The 21,984-nt window shown below is 37.7% G+C and overlaps 1 protein-coding gene across 4 annotated transcripts in view; it reads right to left on the bottom strand.

Annotated features, from left to right (window-relative positions):
- Positions 1-20,264, bottom strand: part of MTDH (metadherin) — a 65,620-nt gene extending 45,356 nt beyond the window's left edge. For all 4 annotated transcript variants that reach the window (XM_012541729.3, XM_031947019.1, XM_031947018.1 and 1 more), the window contains exon 1: positions 19,774-20,264. In XM_012541729.3, the coding sequence (XP_012397183.3) occupies positions 19,774-20,178 (405 nt within the window). In that variant the 5' untranslated portion in view covers positions 20,179-20,264. The remainder of the gene's footprint in view (positions 1-19,773) is intronic.
- Between the last annotated feature and the right edge of the window lie 1,720 nt (positions 20,265-21,984).

The raw sequence follows: 21,984 nt of genomic DNA, 5'->3' as shown, positions 1-21,984 counted from the left end.
GTTTCATTGATGTGTGCCTCTTCGTGATCTCTCTCTCTCTCTTTTTGGGCAGAGACATTGGAGTGGTCTGCCATTTTTTTCCTACCTGTTTTACAAATGAGTAAAGTGAAGCAAATAGGGTTAAGTGTTTTGCCCAAGGCAAACCTATTAAGTGTCTAAGGTCAAATTTGTATTTAGGAAGATTCGAGATTTCAGACCCAGCATTCTATTTACTTTGTCCTCTGCCACATCACTGCACTACTGCTACTACTGCCAGCTAGCAGAATCAATCAACGATGCATTAAGTACCATATTTCTGACACTATGCTAAGGAGTTAGAATAGAATAGAAATAGACAAAAATCAAATAGTCTCTACTCTCAAAGAGCTAAAATTTTTAAAAGCTTATTTTTTAAATTTATGAAATAAAACAAGCATTTCCTTAATTATAAAATAAAAAAAATGCTTACACATGAAACCACAAATTTATTACATACACTTGCTATTCCTTTTAAATATGTAATAAAACTGCCATAAATTTTTGTGTTGTTTTCTCCTCCCCCTCTACCCTAGAGATGGTTACAAATTTTAAAACAGCTTGAAAAGTTCTGAATAAATATCTTTCAGATTAATTTAATATTACATAATGCTAACTTCTTACACATTCCTTCCAAACCCCCTAACGTCTAGACTTTTGAAAAATTCTTTAATACAATTTGATGAGATCAAACTGATAATCAAAAAGAGTACATGCAAAAAAGTCACTACTAGCAAGGAATTTTATTTATGCTATCATTCATGGATAATATCATCACTTATATCTATACCTCATTGAATTATGAACTTGTCTATTTTTTTAATGCAAAATTTATCTATAATAAAGATAACAGGTTATGAGAACAAAACTGTTGGTGAACATCTCAAAATATGTAAATTTATATATTACTCAATTCAATACTTATTTCTCAAGGACTTTGGGGACATCATTGAATACACACCACCCTCTCCACAGAAATTGCAGCCTCTACTTCTGGTTCTTTGTAACATTTTTTGATCAATAGAGCCTGGGTACATTTTTCAGAAGTACAAGGACAGCTCAGTATTTTCTTCCTCTTTGAATTTCAATCTGTTATTCTAATGTAAAGAATGACTAATGCAGGAAAACAGTGACTATAGATCAATTCCCTTTACACCTCAGCAGACATACCATTTTAGAAATAATTTTTGGCCACATTAGGCTCAGGATTTCATTTGACTAGTCCTCATAACACTGCTAGTCTGCCAGAGATCTGGTACTGAAAGTCTTCAGATGCCAGAGAAAGCATTCTATTACCTGTGAGATGTTCAGGTCAAAAAATTCATCATTGTCTGTAGCAGACTGTAATGAGTCTTTCTAAACCATATGCTAAATCAGACCTCTGACAACAGACATACAACCTATATCACTACACTGGCTCTATTCTTCAAGACTTTAGCTTGCTAAAACCTGCCAGATCTTGTGCCAAAGTTTTTGAGAACAGATCTCCATGCCATGAGAAGACATCAAAGGAGGATTTTAGTGGAGTAGCTTTAATTACTTATGTTGAAAAAATATTCATCTTGCACATTTCATCAGACAATGGTCATGTTTTGATTGGTTTTATTGAACTGCTTTTTAGACTTTTTTTTTCAGGGATCACTCCCTGGGTAATAAAGGAAGAAGAGATATTCAGAAATGAGTGAAACAGTGAAATAAAAAAACTTCATATTTAAGGCCAAAGGATTTAGACCTGGAAGTAACCTTGGATATCATCTAGTCCAGGAGTTATTAAATCTTTGTGTTAATAATTCTTTTTGGCAGTCTGATGAAGATTATGGACCCCTTCCTAAAATAAAGTTTTTAAATGCATAAAATAAACACACAGGACTAAAAAGAAAATCAAATATAATAAGTTATCAAAATATTTTAAAAGTTTACTGACACTTAAATAAATGCCTTTCATTTTTTGTAAATTACTAGACTTCTGGAGCATGATAGTTTCTCTGCTGAATTTTCTTCTAACACTGCTTTCATGTACCTCCTGATCTGAGGATTTTTCATCCAGATGAAGTCTCCGGTAATTGTATACTGCTTCCTTCTGTTCAATCACGACATTTTCTCACTTGACCTCTCAGTCCCCACAGATTTTTTCATCTCCATGTAGATGATTCCTATTTCTACATATGGCCCTAATATCTCCAGGACTCTAGTCTCATATCACCAACTGACTACTGGACATTTTAAACTGGGCTTGGGTTTGTTCTTTTTATCTTGTAAGCATCTAAACTAAATATGTCTACCCCCAAAAGTCATCCATTTTTCCATTTCCTCAGTTTCACAACCTTAATGTTATTATTTTCAGAGTCTCCCTCTTACTTAATCCCACACATGTAAGTAGACTTCTATCTCCACAACAGCTCTAACCTACCCACTCAAAACACCTTATTTCAGTCCTTCATAACTTTTCCCTTGTACTGCTGAAATTGTTTCCTAATCAGTTTCTGTCTCAAATCTTAACTCCCTACATGCTATATTCTCCACATAGACTCAAGTAACAGCATGCAAGAATTAAAAGTCCTGAAAACCCTGATTCAAATCTTGTTTTGGACATTTGCTAGCTGTGTGACCATGGTGTGTAATGGAATCTCTCATCTTGAGTGTCCTCATCTGCAAAATGAGTATAACAGCATTTACCTTATAAGGTTCTGTGAGAATTGAATAAAATAATGCACAAAGAGGCTTGCAAAAAATGGAACTTCTTGTAGCTATCATCATAGAAAGGATTCTAGCTTACAATGTTTAAATTGCAGGGCTCTTCCAAGTCCTTTCTACACTGACTGAGTTTTTTCCTATTTTGTGATTCTGTGAGTCTGTTGATTGAGTTCCTGGATAATATTATGCCAGAAATCCAAGTTTTAGCAGACATTGCTCAGCTAAAAAGGCTCCCAAGTCATTTAACTTCTCACTGTCAAAGCCTTCAACTTGACAATATTGAACAAGATGATATAGGCTTTAGGGAGGCTCAACGTAGCTCAGTTTAAAGATCATCACCAGATACTAGAGAATAAACTAAAAAACTACTAGAAACAATTAACAACTTTAGTAAAGTTTCAAGATACAAAATAAATACAAAATAAATCCACATAAATCACCAGTATTTCTACATGTCACCAACAAAATCCAGCAGCAAGAGATACAAAGAGAATTCCATTTAAAATAACTATAGATAATATAAACTATTTGGGATTGTTCCTGCCAAGACAAAGTCAGCAACTATGAGCACAACTGCAAACCACTTTCCACATAAAGTCAGATCTAAACAATTAGAAGAATATCAAGTGCTCATGAGTAGGCTAAATTAATATAATGAAAATGACAACTCTATCCAAATTAATTACTTATTCAGTGCCATACCAATCAAACTGCCAAGAAATTACTTTACAGAGCTAGAAAAAATAATAACAAAGTTCAACAGGAAGAACAACAGGTCAAAAATTTCAAGGGAATCAACCAAAAAATGCAAATGAAGGTGGCCTAGTTGTAACAGATCTAAAACTATATTATAAAGCAGCACTCATCAAAACCATTTAGTACTAGTTAAGAAATAAAGAGTAATAAACCAATGGAATAGGTTAGGTTTACAAGACACAATAGTCAATGACTAGAGCTTGATAAAGCCAAAGACCCCAGCTTTTAGGATAAGAACTCACTATTTGACAAAAATTGCTGGTAAAATTAAAAATTAGTACGGTAGAAACTAGGCACTGATCAATAACTAACACCCTATACTAAAATAAGGCTGAAATGGATTCATGATTTAATCACAAAGAGTGATATTGTAAGCAAATTAGGAGAACAAAGGATAGTCTACCTTTCAGATCTGTGGAAAAAAGAATTTGTGGCCAAAAAAGAACTCAAGTATTGAATGCAGGATTATATTAAGTTTTATTTATTTATTTATTTTTCTTTTCTTTTTTTTTTTTTTTTTAATTATAATAACTTTTTATTGACAGAATCCATGCCAGGGTAATTTTTTTTTTTTTTTTTTTTACAACATTATCCCTAGCACTCACTTCTGTTCTGATTTTTCCCTCCCACCCTCCACCCCCTCTCCTAGATGGCAAGCAGTCCTATATATGTTGAATATGTCCTAGTATATCCTAGATACAATGTATGTGTGCAGATCCAAACAGTTTTCTTGTTGCACAGGGAGAATTGATTCAGAAGGTAAAATAACCCGGAAGAAAAACAAAAATGCAAACAGTTTACATTCATTTCCCAGTGTTTTTTCTTTGGGTGTAGCTGCTTCTGTCCATCATTGATCAGTTGAAACTGAATTAGGTCTCTTTGTCAAAGAAATCCACTTCCATCAGATTACATCTTCATACAGTATCGTTGTTGATGTATATAATGATCTCTTGGTTCTGCTCATTTCACTTAGCATCAGTTCATGTAATTCTCTCCAAGCCTCTCTGTATTCATCCTGCTGGTCATTTCTTACAGAACAATAATATTCCATAACATCATATACCACAATTTACCCAACCATTCTCCAATTGATGGGCATCCACTCAGTTTCCAGCTTCTAGCCACTACAAACAGGGCTGCCACAAACATTTTGGCACATACTGCTCCCTTTCCCTTCTTTAGTATCTCCTTGGGGTATAAGCCCAGTAGAAACATTGCTGGATCAAAGGGTATGCACAGTTTGATAATTTTTTGGGCATAATTCCAGATTGCTCTCCAGAATGGTTGGATTCGTTCACAGCTCCACCAACAATGTATCAGTGTCCCAGTTTTCCCGCATCCCTCCAACACTCATCATTATTTTTTCCTGTCATCTTAGCCAATCTGACAGGTGTGTAGTGGTATCTCAGAGTTGTCTTAATTTGCATTTCTCTGATTAATAATGATTTGGAACACTCTTTCATATGAGTGGTAATGATTTCAATTTCATCATCTGAAAATTGTCTGTTCATATCCTTTGACCATTTATCAATTGGACAATGGCTTGGTTTCTTATAAATTAGAGTCAGCTCTCTATATATTTTGGAAATGAGGCCTTTATCAGAACCTTTAACTGTGAAGATGTTTTCCCAGTTTGTTGCTTCCCTTCTAATGTTGTTTACATTAGTTTTGTTTGTACAGAAGCTTTTTAATTTGATGTAATCAAAATTTTCTATTTTGTGATCAATAATGGTCTCTAGTTCGCTCTTTAGTCACAAATTTCTTCCTCTTCCACAAGTCTGAGAGATAAACTATCCTATGTTCCTCCAATTTGTTTATAATCTGCTTTTATGTCTAAATCATGGACCCATTTTGATCTTATCTTGGTATACGTGTGTTAAGTGTGGGTTCATGCCTAATTTCTGCCATACTAATTTCCAGTTATCCCAGCAGTTTTTGTCAAATAATGAATTCTTATCCCAAAAAGTGAGGATCTTTGGGTTTGTCAAACACTAAATTGCTATAGTTGACTATTCTGTCTTGTGAACCTAACCTGTTCCACTGATCAACTAATCTATTTCTTAGCCAATACTAAAATGGTTTTGGTGACTGCTGCTTTATAATATAGTTTTAGATCAGGTACAGCTAGGCCACCTTTCATTTGATTTTTTTTCATTAATTTTTTGAGATTCTTGACCTTTTATTATTCCATATGAATTTTGTTGTTATTTTTTCTAGATCATTAAAATATTTTCTTGGAAGTCTGATTGGTATAGCACTAAATAAATAGATTAGTTTAGGGAGTATTGTCATCTTTATTATATTTGCTCATCCTATCCAGGAGCACTTGATGTTTTTCCAATTGTTTAAGTCTGACTTTATTTGTGTGGAAAGTTTTTGTAATTTAGCTCATATAATTCCTGACTTTCCTTTGGTAGATAGATTCCCAAATATTTTATGCTGTTGACAGTTATTCTGAATGGAATTTCTTTGTATCTCTTGCTGTTGGATTTTGTTGGTGATGTATGAAAATGCTGAGGATTCATGGGGATTTATTTTATAACCTGCAACTTTTTAAAGTTATGGATTATTTCTAACAGCTTTTTCATAGAATCTCTGGGGTTCACTAAGTATACCATCATATCATCTGCAAAGAGTGATAGTTTGGTTTCCTCACTACCTATTCTGATTCCTTTAATCTCTTTCTCGACTCTATTGCCGAGGCTAGTGTTTCTAATACAATATTGAATAATAATGGTGACAGTGGGCAACCTTGTTTACCCAGATCTTACCGGAAAGATTCCAGTTTTTCCCATTGCATATGATGCTTACTGATGGTTTTAAATATATGCTCCTGACTATTTTAAGAAAAGTCCATTTATTCCTATACTCTCAAGTGTTTTTATTAGGAATGGATGTTGGATTTTATCAAATGCTTTTTCTGCATCTATTGAGATGATCATATGGTTTTTGTTATTTTGCTTATTGGTCAATTATGCTAATAGTTTTCCTAATATTGAAAGGATTATATTAAGTTAAAAAGTTTTTGTACAAACAAAACCAATGCAAGCAAGATTCTGATAAAGGCCTCATTTCTAAAATATATAATTGATTCAAAATTTTTAAGAATACAAGCCATTCTCCAATTGATAAATGGTCAAAGGATATGAACAGACAATTTTCAGACAAATTAAAGTTATTTCTAGTCATATAAAAAATACTCTAAATCACTATTGATCAGAGAAATGCAAATTAAAACAACTCTGAGGTACTACTACTCACTCTCAAGATAGTTTTAAGATGATAGGAAAAGATAATGATGAATATTGGAGGGGACTGAGAAACTGGGGCACAAATACATTGTTGGCAGAGTTGTGAACTGATCCAATTATTCTGGAGAACAATCTGGAATTATGCCCAAAGGGCTATCAAAGTATGCATACCCTTTGACCTTTCAGTGTCTCTATGGACTTATATACCAAAGAGATCTTAAAGGAGGGAAAAGGACCCACATGTGCAAAAATGTTTGTAAGCAGCCCTTTTTGTAGTGGCAAGAAAATGGAAACTAAGTGGATGCCCATCAATTGAGGAATGGCTGAATAAATTATGGTTTATGAATGTTATGGAATATTATTGTTCTATAAGAAACGATCAGCAGGATGATTTCAGAGAGGCCTGGGGAAACTTATATGAACTGATGCTGAGTGAAATAAGCAGAACCAGGAGATCATTATATATGGCAACAACAAGATTATACAATGATCAATTCTGATGATTGTGGCTCTTATGTAACAGCAAGGTGATTCAGGCCAGTTCCAATGATCTTAGGATGAAGAGTCATTTGCACCCAGAGAGAGGACTGTGGGAACTGAGTGTAAATCACAAGATAGCATTTTCACCTTTTTTGTTATTCTTTGCTTGTTGTTGTTTTCTTTTTTTATCCGATTTTTCTTATGCAGCATGATAATTGTAGAAATATATATACAAGAATTGCACATATTTAACATATATTGGATTACTTGCTGTCTAAGGGAGGGAGAAAAAAATTTGGAACACAAGGTTTTGCAAGGGTGAATGTTGAAAACTATGTATGCACGTATTTTAAAAATAAAAAGGTTCAAAGAAAAAAAAAATCATCTCCAAGATGACAACCAGATGAAGAAGCTAATTCATGACATTGTAGTGCTAAGGCTGAATAGGATTGCAATGGGTATGAAATCCCAGATCCTTAAGTACTGATTAAGAATTAATATTAATTAATAAAGGAAGAGGGGGAAGTAGAGAAGATTTACAAACACCAAGTCATCCCCCCCCCCCACTTTTACTCTTTCATGTATATGCGTGGATAGAAATCCATTAATCAAATCAAAAAAAAAAATTTTTTTTTTAAAATTAATGTTGATCACAATATTCTTTTTCCTAAGTTATGGGAGCATTTCTACTCATTAATATCCACAACAAGCACATAGTTTAACAACAAGCAATTTGTAACCACTGTAAGGACTTACAAGCTAGCCAAATTAACTAAAGTATGAAATCATTTTTCCCCCTTCTAATTATCCTGGATTTTGAAATATAACAAAGTTTCTTGTTGATAATCAAAATCAGTCCTCATATATTGGAGGAGTATCAGCATTACTCCACTCTAGCACCATAGTTGTTGTAGGTATCTTCCTCCTGATTTGATTCAACCCTGTTATACAAAATAACCAAACAGCCTTAATCATTATACTCTGCTTAGGAAGTATCACAACCTTACTTATTCACCGCTATCTGCGCCATCACACAAAACGATTTCACCAAAATTTCACTGAATATGTATTCCCAAGCTAAAGCTGATCAATCTTTTTAAAAGTTCATTTCAACCACTCCCAATTTCAATCTGCAATGTTTTCTTCTTCCTGAATTTCCCTTATTCCAATCCCAAAATTTAAGTAAATATTCAAGTCATATACACTGAAGAGATTCTACATCTACTAACTACTATTGAACTTCCTCAACTCATCAATACTCTCCCCTCCAATATCCACTACTGCCCCAGGAACTACAGCAATATACTTTTCACAAATATATTCCAAGTGGTAACAATATATACAAGGGAATAAAGAGAAGGGAAACAATCATGTTGAAAGTTGCAGTCCTCCATTCCTCTCATGTCTGGTAGTAGTTGCAATTACCTAGAAGGCAGGGAGCAAAAACTTTAGCTAACAATCAAACAAATGGTGTAAAGAATGCTATTATTGTTTTATGAATACTGTGTGTTTTATATAACTGAGAGCTAAAAGTTTTGGTTCTACTTGTTTTATTCAAATGCTGTGCTCAAAATAAAATTCCCTTATAGTTGGGCAATCTAAGTCATAGCATGAATAGCATTCATCCTAAGAATCTAGCAATATAGATTACTATTAAATATAGTAGATATGCATAGAATTTAACATTTGATGTCTAGAGTAATTTAGGGCCCCATTTGAAGTTAATTGCAAGCCAAGAAGTTGAAAAAATCTTGACTTCAAATTATGTTGAAATTTATCAAATACAGAAATAAAAAAGTCTAATTTTTCTAGTAAAATGATTTAAACACTATCATCTGTCTACCAGAGTGACCAGCAGGCTGGTACAGTGGAAAGAGTGTTGGATTTGCAAGGAGTTCTGAGTTTAAATCCTATTGGTATGACCTTAGAACCCACATGGACCAGTTTCCTCACATTTAAAAAAGAGGTCTGGGTGTGATTCTTCTAGCTTCTAAATTTATCATTCTTTCCCTGTAATAACATGTTAAGTTTCTATTACTTCTTGGAGCTATGGCTCAGAGATGGGCAAGAAGCTCAGTGTACATTCTTGCACTACTAAGGATAGTCAATTCCCCACTTTTCAAGGGGCAAAAAGAAAAATAAACCAGATCTAAGATAACATAATGCTATATATCTACTTATATCAATTTTTAGTGCCAGCACATCTCTTAGATTTAACATTTCAACATTCTGTCATTAACTGGTTTACCGATTATGTAATCTAAGACCTTGAAGATTTTACATTTCCTAGGACTTCTAAAACACAGTTCCTGTTCTTATGAAGCTTATCATTTAAATGATAGGTTTAAAAAAAAAATTATGATACAAAGAAGTATGTGATGAATGCCAAAAGTGAGAAAAGTGCTATGAAAGACCAAAAAAGTTATATAAATGGGAGGGGGATAAACATAGTCCTGAACAAGGCATCGGTTTAAAATGTCACGAGTATCTTTTTAATTAATTTTTTCCCCAGTAGAATTATTTTTCAAAATACGTCTAAGGATAGTTTTCCACATTCTTTTTTTTTTTTTTTGGCTGAGGCAACTGGGGTTAAGTGACTTGCCCAGGGTCACACAGCTAAGAAGTGTTAAGTCTCTGAGGCCACATTTGAACTCAGGTCCTCCTGATTTCAGGGCTGGTGCTCTATCCACTGCACCACCTAGCTGCTCCACGTTCATTTTTATAAGACTCTGTGTTCTAAGTTTTTCTCCCTCCCTTCTTTACCTCCCTCTAACTCAAGATAGCAAGCCATTTGATATAGATTATCAAGTATCAAAGTACAATCCTTTTGAAAACATTTCCATTTTTGTCATGTTGTGCAAGAAAAATCAGACCCAAAGGGGGGTGGGGGGGGGAACTATGAGAAAGAAAAAACAAACAAGCAAATAAAGGTAAAAATATTATGCTTTGATTCACATTCAATCTCCACATTCTGGATGTTACTGATATTTTCCATCCCAAATCTACTGAAATTGCTTTGAATCACCTCATTGTTAAACTGGGAAAATATTTTTACAGTCAAAGGTTCTGATAAAGGCCTCATTTCCAAAATATATAGAGAATTAACTCTAATTTATAAAAAATCAAGCCATTCTCCAATTGAAAAATGGTCAAAGGATATGAACAGACAATTCTCAGATGAAGAAATTGAAACTATTTCTAGTCATATGAAAAGATGCTCCAAGTCATTATTAATCAGAGAAATGCAAATTAAGACAACTCTAAGATACCACTACACACCTGTCAGATTGGCTAAGATGATAGGAAAAAATAATGATGATTGTTGGAGGGGATGCGGGAAAACTGGGACATTGATGCATTGTTGGTGGAGTTGTGAACGAATCCAACCATTTTGGAGAGTAGTTTGGAACTATGCTCAAAAAGTTATCAAACTGTGCATACCCTTTTAATACAGCAGTGTTACTACTGGGATTATATCCCAAAGAGATTATAAAGAAGGGAAAGGGACCTGTATGTGCACGAATGTTTGTGGCAGCCCTTTTTGTAGTGGCTAGAAACTGGAAACTGAATGGATGTCCATCAGTTGGAGAATGGCTGAATAAATTGTGGTATATGAATATTATGGAATATTACTGTTCTGTAAGAAATGACCAACAGGATGATTTCAGAAAGGCCTGGAGAGACTTACACGAACTGATGCTGAGTGAAATGAGCAGGACCAGGAGATCATTATATACTTCAACAACAATACTATATGATGACCAGTTCTGATGGACCAGGCCATCCTCAGCAACGAGATCAACCAAATCATTTCTAATGGAGCAGTAATGAACTGAACCAGCTATGCCCAGAAAAAGAACTCTGGGAGATGACTACTAAAAACCATTATATTGAATTCACAATCCCTATATTTATGCACACCTGCATTTTTGATTTCCTTCACAGGCTAAATTGTACAATATTTCAGAGTCTGATTCTTTTTGTACAGCAAAATAATGTTTTGGTCATGTATACTTATTGTGTATCTAATTTATATTTTAATATATTTAACATCTACTGGTCATCCTGCCATCTAGTGGAGGGGGTGGGGGGAGGGGTAAGAGGTGAAAAATCCGAACAAGAGGTTTGGCAATTGTTAATGCTATAAAGTTACCCATGCATATATCCTGTAAATAAAAGGCTATTAAATTTAAAAAAAAAAAAAAAAGAATCACCTCATTGTTGAGAACAGCAAAGTCAATTACAGTTGACCATCACACAATCTTGTTATCATGTACAATGTTTTCCTGGTTTCACTCAGTTTCATGTTAAGTCTTGACAGGCTTTTCTGAAATCAGCCTGCTCATTTCTTATAGAACAATAATATTCTATTACCTTCATATACCATTCTCAAATTTATGGGCATCCACTCAATTTCCAGTTTCTTACCATAAAACACAAAGAGGTGCTATGAACAATTTTTTGCATATATGGGACCTTTTCCTTTTTAAATTATCTGTTAGGGACACAAACCCAGTTATGAGACTTCTAGGTCACAAGATATGCAGTTTTATAGCCCTTTGGGTATAGTTTCAAATTGCTCTCCAGAATTAATGGATCATTTCAAAACTCTTATCAACAATGCATTAGTGTTCCAGTTTTCCCACATTCTCTTCAACATTTATCATTCTCTTTTCCTGTCATCTTACCTAATCTGATGGTACCTAAGAGTTGTCTTAATTTGCATCTCTAATCAATAGACTATTAAATTCTAATCAAAAGCTATGTTCACAGAACTTTTTTTTAGTCAACATAACTTGTGCTTTTACTCCCCAAACAATTATACATGTTATAATTTCTGAAGCAATAACTGACAGCACTAACATTACAATCCAAATGTTACCTAAAAACTTCTCACATCATCCAGTATTCTTTCTTTCTTTTTTTTGGCTAAGGCAACTGGGGTTAAGTGACCTGTCCAGGGTTACACAGTGAGGAAGTATTAAATATCTCAGACCAAATTTGAACTCGCGTCCTCCTGACTTCAGGGTTGGTGCTCTATCCATTGCATCACTTAGCTGCCTCCTCACCCAGTATTTCAAACCACTTAAAGTACAGTGTATAACTATGTAAAACACTAAGACTAAAGATTTATATTTACAACCCCCCCAAAAAAAACTAGAAAAACATTAGAAAAGTTACTTGAAATTTTATTTAAGTTTAAATTCATGCAAAATGTAATCTCTCTCAAAATCTTGCTTTTATACCAATAATATCTTTGGTGCTTACCATTTTCTACTAGAGAACTAGCTTTCATCACTTATTCAAGACTTGGAACTAGAAGAAGCCCTAGGTCAAATCAAATTCCTTCATTTTATAGATTAGGAAATTGAAGCCCAGAAAAATTCAATGAAACTCAAATTTCCTTTGGAGGGTTATCTACCAGCTTGTTTGACCTTTTTAGAGCAGAGAAGATGATCTCTTTCATGGAGCAGGTAAGGAATAAATACTTGGTGAACTGAATTCATAGGAGTTGGTAATAAAGGTGATCACTACTCATCAGCTCTTATACTGATACTTGATATGTGGTTGATGCATAGTATGGAAAAAGCACTGTCCTACAAGAGACTTGCATCTGAATAATGACTATGGGCAACACTTAACTTTTCTGCATCTCAATTACTTTCCATATTTAAAAAAGAAGTTAATGAAAGTATCAACTTATGCCCAAATGATATGAATAGTTGATTCCTGTTCAAATATATAGCTTATACCAGCATTGCTTTTTTGAAATTAATTTTGATGTGTCTTGTTTTATCATCAGCCATTTCTGAAATATTCTCCCCCTTACTTTCAACTCTTATCCTACAAAAAAGAAAAAGAGTTAGTGCTAAGAAAAAACACTCATCATAGTGCCCTCAACTTTGATTGTATACAGTTTACATATTGCGATCCTCCAAGTCCCTTAGCTTTCTGCTGAAAGAGGGAGCTTCAATTTCTGTTCTCCAGGACAATCACTCTGGTTCAGTTTTCTTTTAGTTTCAATTTACATTGAAGCCAATTAGGTGACTCCTTGGTAGAGATGGCTGGGCTTGGAATCAGTAAGACCTGGGTTCAAATGTAGCTGTAGATACTTCCAATCATATGACTCTAGGCAAATCATCTAATCACCGTTAACCTCAATTTCCTTATTGTAAAATGGAGATAATAATAACATCTATTTCCCTGGGTTGTTCTGAGGATCAAATAAGATATTTGTAAAGCACTTAATGAGCACAATGCCTGGCATATAGTAGGCATTCATTCAATAAATACTTGTTTCCTTCCTGTTTGGTTATATTTTCATTTATAGTGTGGAAGATAGATAGGTTTATAGTTTTTCTGGTTTTGCTGATTTCATTCTGCATGAGCTGCTAAAACTTTTTCCATCTTTTAGAGCACCAATTTTCAAGTTGTAGAATCCTTATGAATATTCCATGTCCTAGGTGATCACAAAGGTACTGATATGCAGATCCAAGTAATGGATGAAATATACATCCATTATGACCATCCTTCCTTTCAAGGAATTTAAATGGAAAATTGGAATTCTATAGAAAAGTTTGGAATTATTGCTATAGAAAAAAATTTAGTTGGGTTCATTTAAATTTTAGTCTCAATTTATTTCTTTTGATTATTCCACAAATTTTAGTAGAACACATAAGAGTAAAAATTATCCCACAAATTGCTTTACTTACCATATCCCTTTTGACTGTCACAATGATTGCGCATTCAACGAAGGCTCTGAAGCTGAGATGCAACAAAATATGGATTGTCTACTGTCTGTGTTAATTTTGGCCTAACAATTAATGACAAAAAAATACATCGGCTACACAAGCCAGCACCATACTATGTGTAGAATCATAAGTTACAGCAAATAGGGATTTTGAATTCTCCAAGTTCCCTTACCTTGGCAGTATACATTCCAGGATTGTATACATTGCCAGAGCTAGTTCAGTGTTTGAGAAGTTCCAAAGTAGGGGAGAGCAGAGTAATATTTGACTACCAAACCAAAGGCCTACAGAGCCATTGTGCTAACCTCATTTTTGTATGCCTATGAAACCTGGACAGTTTATCAGCACCATACTAGAAAACTGAATGGCTTCTATATGAATATTCTAAGGAAAATTCTGAAGATCATCTGGGCAGGATAAGGTATCAGACACTGAGAATCTTTCTTAAATTAAGCTGTCAAGCATTTAAACTCTACTGTACTCTGATGGGCTGGCTGCACTGTTTGAATGTCAAATGCATGCCTGCCTAAAACTATTTTACAGAGACTTACACAAGTCAAGTGCTCACATTGTAATTAGGAAAAAATGATACAAGTACACTCTCTCAAAGTCTCTTTTAAAACTTTGGAATTGCTTGCATGACATGGGACACACTGGCACAGGACTGCCTAGCATGACATGCTTCAGAGAAGGTGCTGTGCTCTATGGGCAAAATAGAATTGAATTAGCTAAAAAGAAACACGAGATGCACAAGTTTAGAAAATGTACTCCAAATGTTCACATGGCCTAATTGTGCCCAATCTGTGGTAGAGCATTCTGAGCTCATGTTGGTCTGATCAGCCACACTGTAATTTGACTAACATAGTGATGTCATTTTGGTCCTTTTTGAGAAAGAACAACCACCTTATCTCATTTGATCCACACAACACAATCCTGTAAAGTATAAAGTAAGGAATCTTCTCTGTTGTTAACTCCCATTTTACATAATGGGAAATTGATGCTGAAAAAGGTTAAATGACTTGCCCAATTCTCTCTGAGGCAGAATATTAATCTCAAGTCTTCCTATCTCAAAGACTAATACTCTATCCACTAAGCCATATGTCCTCCTAAAAACTGATAAATGCCAAATAATACTCACATTTACATAGCACTTCTGAGGTTTACAAAGTAGTTTCCTCCCAAGAACTCTAAAAGTAGACTGTATGAGTACCACCCATTCTAGAGCTGAGAAAATAAGCTCAGGGACAGTTAAGTGACTTGCTATGATCACAAAAATATGAACTGATAATGGTCTAACCCCAAGTCCAGGGATTTCCCAACAACCAGGGTCTCTCTCCTGGAAAACACATTTTTAAGACATCAACTGCTCTCAAGAAATAGTCCTAATGGTTTGATAAGAGGTTTTAGAAGATGTACTTGCAAATCTATTTGTCATACTAAGATGAGTGAAACCATTACAACATTTTCTTCTAAATGAGATGAGGAAGAAGTTATCAAATACAACCAAAGGAACTAAGAGCTGATTGAAGGTCTTTGGCAAAGGGCCTAGTGTAACTTCTTGCAAATGGATAATACTAAGAAATTGCTTTTATGTTAAGAAATTTTAAGTTTGTTGTTATTTCATATGAAATTCAAAATAATGATATACAAAAGTCCAAAGTATTTGGATCTTGGTATGCAAAAAATGAACAAAACCAAAAAACCATCTTGGTAAATAAAGTTAAAACAAGAACAAATTATTCCTAATTATTATATTCCTAACAAAGTGAATATGCCTTATAAGTTAGAAGAGCAGGATTAAAATTCCATTTATGAAACATTGATGACCCTAACAAAAGACAATCTATTGCACCCTGGCAAATTTCTAATAGCAAAACAGATGCCTAAAGATTGCATCAGAAGAGGAAATTTCATCCCTTGGAGTCCTCTATGCAAATTACTCCTGCAACCTCATCTCAGGACCTCCATTCTGAAAAAGAATCTATCCTTCCTCATACCAGCTACACTTCACTCTATGGCCTTTGCCATCATTACTCAGCTGCCTTCTTTTCCCACTACTTTGTTCCTCCTAAAGCCTCCATTTCAAGGACAGGTCAATGCTTCACTTGAATTTCTCTCACCATGCTCCTAAATAATCCTCCACACATTTCAACTGTTTTATGTTATCTTCTTTCATTAGAATGTAAGCTCCTTGATAGAGGCTGTCTTTCTTTTTTGCTTATATTTGTATCAATTATTTTAGCAGTTATCTGGCACATAAGAAGTCCTTAATAAATGCTTCTTGATTTTACTACTAGACATTACAAGTCTGGAACAACAACAATAACAAATTATATACACATGACATATTGTCTCCTATCTACATACATACATGTATCTATTTCCCTTCCTAGTACTGTGGTAGGCACTAGAGATGAGAGTAAAGAGAGAGATAGCATGTAGTGGTAGAGACCCATTAGATACTTGCCATCTTTTTGAGAAGATATGTATGTATCTCAAATACATAAGACACAATTCTACACTAAACTCTTATAGAGATGGTATGGGCAACTCCACATATCCAGAACAGAACTCAACATCTTTCCCTTTAGATCCACCCATTTTCTCTATTTCTGTAAAGGGTGTTATCATCAAGGTATGACGATATATTGCTGAGGATGCATGAGGATATATTACTGACTGATCTTAGACAACATTTTCTCCCATACCCCAAAATCAATCACTAAACTTGTTACACCTCTCCATAACATCTCCCACATTGTCTCTTCTCTCTACTTTCATCACATCCACTCCTCTTAATTATACTTCTTTCTCCAGATAATAGTTTCTTAGGTAGTTTCACTTCTTTTTAATTTATCTACAGTAGCCAAAGTAAATATTCTCAATTTGATTTCTGTTGTTAAATAAACTCCAATGGTTTCTATTTGCTTCTAAGATGAAATATAAATCGTGGTTTCTTATGTAAAGGAATTTGCAACCTGGCTTCAGTAGACCTACTATTCATATCATAAATTACTCTCCTTCATGCACTCTTTGTTCTTGGTAAACTGACTTATGTGTTCCTTCATATGCAACATTCTGTCCCTTCTCCTGTGCCCCACATTTGCCTCCTCTGTACCTCTGTGAATTTGTAGTTTCCCTCAAAGTATGAGATCTTTTTAGATATTTTTCTAACCCTAAGGCTTCCCTCCAAAATTACCTTGTATTTATTTTGTATGTTTACACTTATACTCATTGAAGACAAAGCACCTTGAAGGCAGGATTGTTTATTTCTTGTCTTTCTAGCAGTGTCCATCACATATTAGGCACTTATTACTGGCTGTCTCCTCCTCCATACCTGTCAACTGCTTCTACAACCAAAGCTATTGAAGACCACACAAAAAGTCTTCCTCACCAAATTGTCTGGCATTGTTAAATGACATTAGAAATGAATATTGTTTTATAAGTGGGGGGAAAAACATTAAAGATAAAGATGTATTATTTTCTGCTTGGCAGCTGAAACCCAAGAACCATGAGGCCTTTCCATCTGCCTTGCAGAGGTAACCTATTGGGGGTGTTTCTCCAACAGAGAGTAAGTTCCTTGAGAGCAGACTGTCTAGAACTCAACATAATGCTTTTTGTACATAAGAAGCACGATATAAATGCTTTTTCATTAATTTATTCATCAGTTTGGAAGAATTCATCTCATTTGAACTATGAGGTTTTGTGTTGTTGTTTTGGTTTTTTTTTGGCTGAGGCAATTAGAGTTAAGTGACTTGCCCAGGGTCACACAGCTGGAAAGTATTAAGTGTGTGAGGCCAAATTTGAACTCGGGTCTCCCTGATTTCAGGGCTAGTACTCTATCCATTGTGCCATCTAGCTACCCCTGCTACACAATCTGAAATTGCAGTACCTTTACTGATTTGATAAAAATCCAAGCATAGAATATTTCAAACCATGAATTCTTGTAGGTTTTCCTCTACGTAAAGAATGTTGGTGCGATGACACCAAGCTGAGGACCTTTATTCCAAATTCAAATACAACTTGGCATTTGGGGAAATTACAAATTTATACCACTTCATTATAAACAAATAATCGAATCTGAACATACTACTGTAAGAATTTTCAAATTGTTCATTTTCTAGCAGCATGCCCAGATAAAGTACATAAATTAAAAAAGCTGTACTAGGTCTAATGTGCTAATCCATAAATAAAAATGAGACATTATAAACAATTTTTTAAAAAAGAAAAAAAAAAAAAGATTTTGGCCAAGTAATTTAAGCCAGTTTCCTTATTTGTAAAATGAAGGGATTGAACACGTACTCACTCTTAAGTTCCCTTCTACTTTATCTACATCTATGAATACTACACTCATTCATCAAATAGCCAAGGTCAATACATGGTAATGACTTTAACTGAGGTGACAGCTAGATGGCGCAGTGGAGGGTGTGCCAGGTCCGAAGTCTAATTTCAAATCAGGTTCCAGTCACAAGTTGTGTGACCCTGGGCAAGTCATTTAATCCTGATTGCTTCAGTTTCCTCACCTGTAAAATGAGCTGATGAAGGAAATGGCAAACCACTTCAGTATCTTTGCTAAACGGGGTCAGTCTGAATGACAAGAAACTACTGATGAAAAACAACATTCTTCCTCATTCCTTTATTCTCTAATACAGACTCTTTGAAAGCAGGGACCTCTGCTATATATGAATACACATCTCAATAATGATAAATTTAAAATTTTATTTTCATTTATCTTTAGCAACTTTAAAAAATAAGGCTCAAGGTGAAAATTTCTTTACATGTTTCAATAACAAAGTTCATTAGTGGTCAACTTAGTACTTTTCCCCATAACACTTTGTATCTCTATTGCAACACTCATATTCTTCTAAACACTAGGTACTTTTCTACTTAAAAGTCTATCTAAAGCATGATTAGGTTTATATTGATAGGCAGAAAATATCACAGCGCCTTAATATTTTCTAAACTACAAAATTTGATCTTTCCCTAACCCTTGTATATCATCTCTAACCATCTGGCTTACAAGTCCGCAACTAGGGAAGTAATCTTTTAAAATGGAGAACACAGGAGAATATAAAAGTACGGAATTACTGCTACATAAAAACAAAGTGAAAGATTTCACGTTCACTGTCGGCCCAGGGAGTGCCTACCTCTTCCCGAGTTTTGCTCTGTCATTCTACTTTTACTCTAGTTCATTAAATACTTCCCGAAGTTGGGGCTATCCATGGTACAGAAGAAGGCGTAAGGGATTATCACCCCGACCCCCGAAGCGTCCTTTTGGGCCAACATTTTGTTTCCCTGGCCTATCTGCCAGTGGGCACAACTCTATCCCCAGTGCTGGGGATCCATGCTGGGACAGCATCCATTTCCCTTCCAACATGGAAGGCTGGCGGGGTGGGCGCTGCGAGCTCAGACGCCGCTGAACGTGTCTTCCACGTGTCTTCCTCCTCAGTGGGCACCTGCTAAATATACATCCTGGAACGGCATCTCTCCTGGCTTTCTGCTCGCCCAAGCCAGAATGCGCCCTCCCAGAACTTCCTCTTGCCACCATGACATCCCGGCCCATGTCAGTGCCCGCACATGTCGGCTGGGCCTAGGAAGACGCTCGGGGGTCACAGGGGCCCACAAGACCGGCAGCGGCACGCCTCGTCGGCTCTCTTTGTCCACTCCCCGCCACCGGCCCGAGTGGCGGCTCCGCCTATGGCCCAAGTTCACGTCCATGCCCAGTTCCACCCCGTGAGGGAAACCCGCGGAACTCGGAGAGCCGGGGGGTCCGCGCTCCCACTCCCGGGCCCCCTGTTCCCACCCTTGCTCAGCGCCCCGGGTCTCACCTTGGGCTTCTCGGCCAGTCTCTTCCGGTTCTTCTTCCTCGAATCCTCGCTCTTGAGGCTCTTCAGGAGGATTCCGTCCTCCGGGGCCGGGGCCGGGGCCGGGGCCGGAGCCGGGGCCGTTGCCTCCTCCCGCCGGCGGGGCGGGCTCCTCCGCCTCTGGCGGGCCCCGGCGCACGCCGCGGCCCATCCCAACCCAAGCAGGAGCAGCAGCAGCAGCCCGAGCGCCGCCGTGCCCAGCAGGATCACCCACGCCGGGTAGCTGTACGGCTCCAGTCCCAGGTCGAGGCCCAGCTCGGTGCGCAGCAGGTAGAGGCCGGCCGACAGCAGCTCCCGCAGCGGGGCCGAGCCCTCCTCGGCCTGCTGGGCCAGCGCGTCCAGCCAGCTCCGCGCCGCTTCCGCGGCCATCTTCCCTCGGGGGTCCGGGGCCCCGCGCGAGGAGCCGCCGGGGAGCGAGGGCGCACGAGGGGGCCGAGGAGCCGCGGGCAGCGAGGGAAACAGAGACGGAGCAGGAGGCGGCGGGCGGGCGCTCCGCTCAGGCCGACCTCATCGCGGCCACAGCCGCCGGGGGACAGGGCTGCTCCCGGGTCCCCCAGGCAGCCTCGCTCACTCGCCGCCAGGAGGAGGAGGAGGAGGAGGAGGGAGAAGAGGAGGAGAAGGAGGAGGAGCGGAGGGGAGAGCAGGCAGCCTCTCCAGGGGCCACCGCTAAGCGGCGTGTCGGCGCCGGCGCCAGGGACCGGGCCTCCTCCCGCGGCTGAACAATGGCGGCTCGAGAGAGCGGCGGGGCGCGCCGCGTAGGGCTAGGGGCGGGGCGAGGCCGGCGGGGTGGGGAGGAGAAAGGCCCAGGCGGGCCGAGGCGGAAGGGTATGCGAGTCACGTGGGGCTGGGTGGTGGGCGGGGCTAAGCGTCAGCGCGCGAGTCCCACGCTCCGCTCCCAGAAGGGCCTTGCCTTTTGCTTTGCTCCTCCAGGGCCTGGGGCCCTGGGGAGTGCGCCGGTGAAAGGGGATTTTGGGAGAGGGGCGGATTTCGCCGAGTCGGGGGCCGCAGTGCGGCGGGGGGCGGCCCTGTTTTCGTTGGCTCCCGGGAAGGAGGTGCTAGTGAGAGAGGCTGGGAAAGCCCCGAGGGAAGCCGAAAAGCAGGGCGGGGCCTAAATCGAGGGGGAACCCCCAACTCGGAGGCGTTCTTATTAAAAACGACTTTTCATTCTCTTCCGGCCCCCGAACCACACCGCCACCCCTCCCCCCTTCCCAGCCGTAGGTCGGAGACCCACGGTTCACAAACTCGAAAATTGCGTTAAAGTTGCTTGTCTACTTAAGGCTCCCCTGAAATCGGACTGTGTCCTTGTTCTGTAACTCTTCAGTAACTGTAATTCCGAAAGGCAAAGCCATGGCATTGCACTGATGAACTACCAGGCTTCAAAGATCATCCCGACCCTGACGGTCCTTCCCGTTTAACACACGCTTTATCCTACGTCGATTAGTTAGTCTGTCCCCTCCCCTCCTCGTTTCACAGACCGAGAAATTGAAGGTTGTAGATAGAAGATCTGTTCAAGGTCACAAAGAATTGTCTTCGTAAAAATAAAAAAAGGTGTTAACTAGAGGTCACAACCTTTCACCCAAGGTTTCTTCGTTTTTATAATGAGAAAGTTGGACCAGAAAGCCTCTTACGGTTTGATCTCTGATTCGATAATACAAAACCAATAGAGAGAGGCGGTTGCAGAATCCGCAAGATCTAGGTTAAAATTCTGCCTCTGACGTATTAGCTGCTTTCCCCCTAATTATCCAGGCAACTTTGGAAGCTTAAAAACTTGAACTGGTCAAATGGTAAACATTAAGTGCCTACTAAGTGCTCGGCTTTGCGCTCAGTGCTGGGGATATTGTTTTCTTAAAAGTGCCTTTCTTGGAGCTTACTCTCTAAGGAAGGAAGATAACACACTAAAAGGAAATGGGGGAGGGAAGTGGCAATTTACAATTCTCCATATCAAAGAAAATACAGATTCTTCCCCCCCAAAAAAACCCAAAAAAACTTCTATAAAATGAGTTTTAAATGATTTTCATGTATTGAGTATAACTTCAGAGGTAATTTTAAGATGGAAATTAATTATCCTATCAATTCTGCCCCTACTTGCTATAAAATATATAAAACATTTTCATCACTCTCATCAGCATGAAAGCTAGCCTGAATGGATGAAATCCATAATCACTATGTACAAAG

Source organism: Sarcophilus harrisii, chromosome 1, assembly GCF_902635505.1.
Source record: "Sarcophilus harrisii chromosome 1, mSarHar1.11, whole genome shotgun sequence".
Lineage (NCBI taxonomy): Eukaryota > Metazoa > Chordata > Mammalia > Dasyuromorphia > Dasyuridae > Sarcophilus > Sarcophilus harrisii.
This window is presented reverse-complemented; position numbering and strand designations above follow the sequence as displayed.